This window comes from Phycomyces blakesleeanus (assembly GCF_001638985.1).
Source record: "Phycomyces blakesleeanus NRRL 1555(-) unplaced genomic scaffold PHYBLscaffold_42, whole genome shotgun sequence".
Classification (NCBI taxonomy): domain Eukaryota; kingdom Fungi; phylum Mucoromycota; class Mucoromycetes; order Mucorales; family Phycomycetaceae; genus Phycomyces; species Phycomyces blakesleeanus.
Window position 1 is genome coordinate 306,064 of NW_017265171.1, and position 6,203 is coordinate 312,266.

Genomic DNA, 6,203 nt, shown 5'->3' on the forward strand with positions numbered 1-6,203 from the left:
CGTACACCCTCCTTTGAATATCTTTCTGTCATCCATCATATTTATCTAGTCATATCATAGTCCACACCAAGGTTCAAGAGTTTAGTCTCCACCCAGGTTCACAGACATTCAAGTATAATTGCCCTTTTAGGACTGCCGGCTGCTATTGCCTATTGCTTTTAATATATAGGTCAAGGGATAAATTTCCTACTCTCAACCATGAGCCACAGGTATCACCGTTTATTTTGAACATTTATTTATTATCGATTACATTTGATTAGTATTTTAAATCCGAGTCCAACGATCAAGCTTCAGCTTTCCGGGAAGGGTTGAAGATATCCATGTATCTTTGATTTTTTTTAATATCGACTGAATTTCTCTGGCGTTTGCACATTCAAGTCCATTGATCAAGTCTTTGGTCATTATCAAGTTTCCACTCAACATTATTGGGTAAAGGTATATAAGATTCTTAGATTACTTTTTTACAGCCAATGACATTTATCAAGCGTTTTTAGAGTCCTGGTCAACGATCAAGATCCTGCTATTAATTCAACGTCTTAGATATATAAGTGTATTTAAATATTACTTTACTACTGATTCTATCTATTTAATCTTTTTTTTTTCTTTTTCTTTTTTACATTCTATGCTAGCCCTCACGGCTCTAGTCTCCATCAAGGCTTATAGACATACAAGGTTTTTTTATTGGAATATGTTCTTACTATCAGTTTTAATTTTTCTAGTAATTTCACAGTTCATACCAACGATTAGGCGTCCGATTTCCATCCAGGGCTACAGGCATACATCTTTATTACACCATTTACTTACAGCCTGTTTTATATGTCCAGAATCTTCACAGCTCATGTCAACAGTCACGGTTTTGACCTACATCTCCAACCATAGGTATATATATATTTCCGAGAATTTACTTACTATTAGGTGTATTTTTCTAGTGTTTTCATAGTAAAGACCAACGATTAATATTCCGACATTTTCCTACAGTCATAGACATACAAGTCTCTTTGAGCCTTTAGTTACTTTAAGCTGTATATTCCCATACTTTTTACGGCAAAGACCAGCGATCAAGGTTTCACTCTCCATAAAAATCCTCAGGTATACAAAGCTCTTTAAATATTTTCTTACTATCAATTAGATTATTCTAGTGTTTACACAGTCAAAGCCAAACTATAAAGCCTCTGTTGCCCGTCCAAGTTCTCCAGTATATATATATATATATTGAGCATCTACTTACTGGTTGTTGTTTTTAGTTATCTTGACATAGTCAAAACCAACGATTAAGGTTTCACCATACATCCAGGGTATGAGATACACATGTCTCGTTTAGTATTTAGCTATCAACTATTATTTTGTCTAGCTTTTTTTTTTATATATTTTAAGCCAACGATCAAGTTTTGAGTATTTATTCATGATCACAGGTATATATTTCTTTTTGAACATATACTTATTGTTGGCTTTCTTTTTTTAGTCTATTTACCACCAGGGCGAACGATCAATATTCCGCTGCCCATTTTGGGCTATATGTATACATGACTCTTTAAGCAGTTAATACTTGTCGCTTTTATTTGTCTAGTCTTTTAATCGCCAAGTCCAAAATTTATGGCTCTGCTCTACATCATGGGCCGTAGGTATACAAGTCTCTTTGTGAATCTATTCACTGATGGTTATAAATACTTATAATTTCACAGTTGGTGTCAAAGATCATTGTCTAACTCTTATTCATATGTTACAGGTATACATTGTTTAGTTGCCCATTTTTCTTTGAATGATGCTTGTATTTGCTTATTTTTTTTTCTCTTCGTAGTTTAGGTCAATTATCATGGTTCTATTCTTTATTAAGGATTAAAGACATAGGAGGGGTTTTTAAAATTTTCTCACTGAAAATTGTATTTACTAATTTTTTTTACAGCCGATACCAGGTATCAGTATTGTTCTGGGTAGTACTGAAAATGGGCAATGAGATACTGCACGAATCCTGGACCCCCATGGATGCTCGTCAAAAAGAGTTTGTATTCCAACATAATGCACTTTCCTCATACACCTTGTGGCAATCCTGGCACAAAACATATTTATGAACGCTTTTGTTCATGGATGAAAAATCCGTTTTGTGTTTGAGGCCAGAAATGTTCGATGGCAATTGTAAATTCTTCTCGTAAGTTGTCTAGAGCTTATTGATGAACTTTATCAGGATGACAGCGCCTTTGTTGGCCACATAGCGGGGAGCTAACATTACCACAAAAGTAGTAATGATCCTGTGCACTGGGTTCTCAGGCATATCGGGGGGGGGGGGGGGGGGGGGGCAAAAGGATCTATTGTAAAAAACCAAAAAAAAAATCATCTCCCTTTTTTTCAAATTTTTCTTTCTTCCATAGCACAACACCAACCTTCATTAACAAATTCCTCGACCTCCACCTTAACAACATCTTCATTATTGTTTTCTTTGTTTTCATCGCCATTGTCTTTGCTGTTGTGAATCTCCTCATTCGTAACTGGAACATTCTCATCGTCAGACACTGGGGTTCCTTCCCAAGCAAGTAAGTTGGTCTGACCACACTCTTCTTCCGTGGTTCTGGATTGACATGTTTAAATGGCTGTATTTAGAATAGGTTACATAATTACGCTCTATTATTTTTATTTAAATAAATATTTCCTACGTTCAACATCAACCTCCATCGAATTTCTATGGGCAGAAGATTCTGTTAAAACATGTTATTTTTTGAACTACAAAAAAAGTAGAATATAATAGAATAATACTACAAACTGCGTACCACTTTCACATCTTATAGCATCTAATCTTGCTTTGTTATGGCGCTGAGCAGTTCTTCCGGCTACAAAACTATAGACTAGTTCGTTCTGACTACACCCAGCGCAATAGCACTTTTTATTGTAAGGTTGAGGGGTTGAGAACATTGTGTTTTTTGTTAAAAAAATTGAGAAAAAGGAAACAGGTGCTACATGTACTTTATTCACAAAGTCTTTATAATAATAAATAGAATAACTTTTGTTGCTTGTTATATCCGAGCCAATAGAATACAGTAAAGCTGTGTTTTCAACTTGTGAACATGGAAAACTATCCCACATTTACAATTGTTATCAAACAACTGTGCGCATTGTAATTTCCACCCTTTTTTTCAGTGTGATCCGTTCTCAAATACAAGCAGTTATGACAGCTACGCCATTGAATATTGATGAGGGTACCTTCTCAATATCTAACCATCCAATTGCTAGCATGGTGCAGAGCTACATCCATATGCAGCCTGAAGTAGAGTATGTTTTGTCTTCAGTCGTGGAAGAGAAAGCTCGTAGACACCTTTCGTATAAAATTCACAGCGCAAAATCTATGTCAGAAAAGTTAGCTGGGCGTAATCGGTTTTCTCGTTGTCGAACAAGAAAGATAAGAGTAAGTATAATCCACGGTTTTTGTTTAAATAATTTTAACATTTTTTTTTTCTTTTTACAAAGGAGTGTCATTTTTTATTTAGAATTCCTAATTGTTGATATTATAACACAGATCAAAGAATACTTTAGCAAGTTAAAAGGACGGAGAAATGATCAAAAAGAATAAAGGTCATTAGCTTTTCCAAGTGTCCAGCTATTCCAAGAAACGTCGAACTTTTGAAGGAGAGAAAGGTGCGTGTTGTTGCATGGAATAGCACACGGCATAATAAAAAAAGTACAGAGTATATAGTATTTTATTGATTTTTATTCATTGTTTTGAAAGATGTGGGTTGAATTGATAAAAGATGATGCGGTAGTAATGTCAAGATGGGAATTAATAAATAAATAATTATTTTATTTTATTTTACTTTATTTTACAGCCGATTAATGAAATATATATATATACAAAACAATTATTTAATTATACAACCTTGATTGTTTTATCCACGGTTTTTTTTCGTTGGAAATTGTAATATCGCTCTCTGTAAGTTTATTTTGATAAAAGCTAAGAAAATGGTGGGCATTGGGTATTAAATATACAGGTATTTTGTCTTTCATACTTTTGATAAAAACAATAAAAATAAATAACGGTTTTTACTATTCGTTGATAATAGAATTCAATATAATTTTAAATATTTGATAAAGAAGTAATGCTAAAACAAAAGAAAAATAGAGAGATAAATAAAGGCAAACCCTTTCGCAGTCAAAAAAACTCTTACTATAATTATTTATATTAGTAATATAAATAATTCTATTTTTTTTCGTGACTACTTTTCTAGGCAGTGGGATGACTAGGCGCTTTTGGATCCCACCCTGGATGTTGTGCGTAGTCAACGCGAAATACGAATGCAGACGATGCACCGGGATGATGCACGCAATACTCTTCTTAATAAACTCACTCACCCACAAATTCAGACCTTACCCAACTAACGGCTTAATTCTGACAGAATGGCATGTCGCAAATCTTTTTAAAAAACCAAACGTTGACACTTTTGATTCTACCAATCTTGATGACAAGTAAATATGTACTCAATCTGACCAGGGAATTTAGAGATGTCGTCAACTATCCTACCAAAAAAAACATAACCCGCACAATTGAGCTGCGATATTTCTTCTGTTCACTAAAAAACTCCTGGCCAAGCAACGAAATATTCTTCATCTTCTGAATGCAAATGTTTACCAGCACATTCTCACCAAGTGAAATACTCCCCACGCCGCAGAAAGAAAAGTATTCTGGTAAGCCTTGACATAGAATTTGAATAGCCATTAAGAGTAATCATACTTCATCGTATTCAAATTTTGTAACTTCAATGGCATGGTAGTTGGTGGCGACGTCTTAATTCCGATTACATTGTACCATAGGCTGTTGACGACTTGCTGGAACATCGGGAGGTCAAATGGCAATGCAGGAGGATAATCATTATCAATGCACTGAAGACACGGTAGATGAGATTCAGATAGCACTTGCGCGACGCCTTAGGAAAATATTATTATACGCAGCAGAAGATTAATGGAATACACAGGAAGAAAAGTGTCAGTGAACGCATTCTCCGGAAAAACGCTCATTACTGTCACCTCTAGACCATTACGGTAGTTTGTCTTAATGTTTTTTTTAACTTATACTTGTGTATCTTAAGGTTATACATCCTAAATTTAAAGACCAGACCAAAGTCAAGCATCAACTCACACAAATGCATATTTGGTGTGCTACTCCTTTTTTTCGTAAATACTCTGACATTATTCCCCAAATTTACCAAGGGGCTGGCCTGCGTAATCTATATGTAAGTACTTGTTCAATGGACCTTTCAACTTTCGGCATGTCTTGGCAAGATTGGTCTAGTTATTGTAATCACTTTTGGGCAAAAACTCCTTCAACACCACCAGAAAATGCACCAGACACAACGATCGCCACTCGCCTGCCTTCATATATAGGAACTAAGGCGTGACTTTTTCGAATAAGACGGTATATTCAGGAGGAAGAGGAATATCATCAGCAAAGCGTTGTATACGAGCAATAACAGCAGCGGAAAAATACAAAGGCATTTCAAACACTGGCCATACGGTTCGCTATCACAAGAAATATATTGTGCGTGAGATCAACAATCATGTAAGCGATGCAACTCTGAAAACTGCATGCCGTTCTGCTTCTCCAAATTTTCTCTTTCTACATCTGATTCTGTGCAAAACCACATATTGTCATATATGGAAATCATCTCTTCTGTCCGTGATTCCCAGTTTTCATTGACACGCCAAACGTAATTGATCTTACTTGATGCAGTAATCACGGGGATATATCATTTGAATTTATGACAGCCATATGTGTTTACATGCCATGTTCTGTGAATCCGGCAGTATTTCTAGCAGCAGATATCTCGGAAGCGACATACATGATAGCAGTATAGACGGTAGTACCATTAGGGAACTTGGTAGTCCTCACAGCTATACTACCATAACAGTCTACCATCCCATCAACAAATGTTTCCAGAAATACATCCATCTAGTCGTCCTCTACTTCCTTTGGACCAGGCATGACATCAACGAGGATAATATTTTCTGGTCTCATTTGGTCTTCCTTGGGGAAATTGCTGATAAGTAAGTACAAAGCACCGCCTGTATAAATCCGTCCTTCAAACAGCTTAAACCAATATACATTCAATGTCAACATGAGAGAATTGGCATGATTTACAAAGGTCCCGTCGGCTTCACCGAGCATATCAGTCTAAATTGCATCATCGTATACGTCCGTCATCGTACTTTCTATTGTTTTGCTT

General features: G+C 35.7%; 3 protein-coding genes across 3 annotated transcripts; 2 read left to right on the plus strand and 1 right to left on the minus strand.

Annotated features, from left to right (window-relative positions):
- Positions 1-386: 386 nt before the first annotated feature.
- Positions 387-1,697, plus strand: PHYBLDRAFT_160785 (hypothetical protein). Its single transcript, XM_018434248.1, has 5 exons — positions 387-435; positions 630-879; positions 979-1,089; positions 1,245-1,295; positions 1,463-1,697. Exons 2-4 carry the CDS (start codon positions 689-691, stop codon positions 1,273-1,275), a joined length of 333 nt encoding a protein of 110 aa, XP_018283796.1. The 5' UTR covers positions 387-435; positions 630-688; the 3' UTR covers positions 1,276-1,295; positions 1,463-1,697.
- Positions 1,698-2,405: 708 nt separating this feature from the next.
- On the plus strand, positions 2,406-3,647 carry PHYBLDRAFT_184104 (hypothetical protein). The gene is made up of 4 exons (XM_018438882.1): positions 2,406-2,528; positions 2,814-2,880; positions 2,988-3,394; positions 3,457-3,647. The coding sequence occupies exons 3-4, from the start codon at positions 3,158-3,160 to the stop codon at positions 3,490-3,492; spliced, it is 273 nt and encodes a 90-aa protein (XP_018283797.1). The 5' UTR covers positions 2,406-2,528; positions 2,814-2,880; positions 2,988-3,157; the 3' UTR covers positions 3,493-3,647.
- Positions 3,648-4,302: 655 nt separating this feature from the next.
- PHYBLDRAFT_160787 (hypothetical protein) lies at positions 4,303-5,143 on the minus strand. The gene is made up of 2 exons (XM_018434249.1): positions 4,755-5,143; positions 4,303-4,668 (listed from the first exon to the last, which is right to left on the minus strand). Exons 1-2 carry the CDS (start codon positions 4,816-4,818, stop codon positions 4,496-4,498), a joined length of 237 nt encoding a protein of 78 aa, XP_018283798.1. The 5' UTR covers positions 4,819-5,143; the 3' UTR covers positions 4,303-4,495.
- Between the last annotated feature and the right edge of the window lie 1,060 nt (positions 5,144-6,203).

What these genes read in the sequence shown, in the direction of transcription:
- PHYBLDRAFT_184104 (XM_018438882.1), top strand. Translation starts at nt 3,158, where the DNA reads ATGACAGCTACGCCATTGAATATTGATGAGGGTACCTTCTCAATATCT. An exon ending in GTCGAACAAGAAAGATAAGA is followed by an intron (nt 3,395 to 3,456) that starts GTAAGTATAATC and finishes CTTTTTACAAAG; the next exon opens with GAGTGTCATTTTTTATTTAG.
- PHYBLDRAFT_160787 (XM_018434249.1), bottom strand. Translation starts at nt 4,818, where the DNA reads ATGTTCCAGCAAGTCGTCAACAGCCTATGGTACAATGTAATCGGAATT. An exon ending in AATTAAGACGTCGCCACCAA is followed by an intron (nt 4,669 to 4,754) that starts CTACCATGCCAT and finishes GTCAAGGCTTAC; the next exon opens with CAGAATACTTTTCTTTCTGC.
- PHYBLDRAFT_160785 (XM_018434248.1), top strand. Translation starts at nt 689, where the DNA reads ATGTTCTTACTATCAGTTTTAATTTTTCTAGTAATTTCACAGTTCATA. An exon ending in ACCTACATCTCCAACCATAG is followed by an intron (nt 880 to 978) that starts GTATATATATAT and finishes ATTTTCCTACAG; the next exon opens with TCATAGACATACAAGTCTCT. An exon ending in CTCTCCATAAAAATCCTCAG is followed by an intron (nt 1,090 to 1,244) that starts GTATACAAAGCT and finishes TGTTGTTTTTAG; the next exon opens with TTATCTTGACATAGTCAAAA.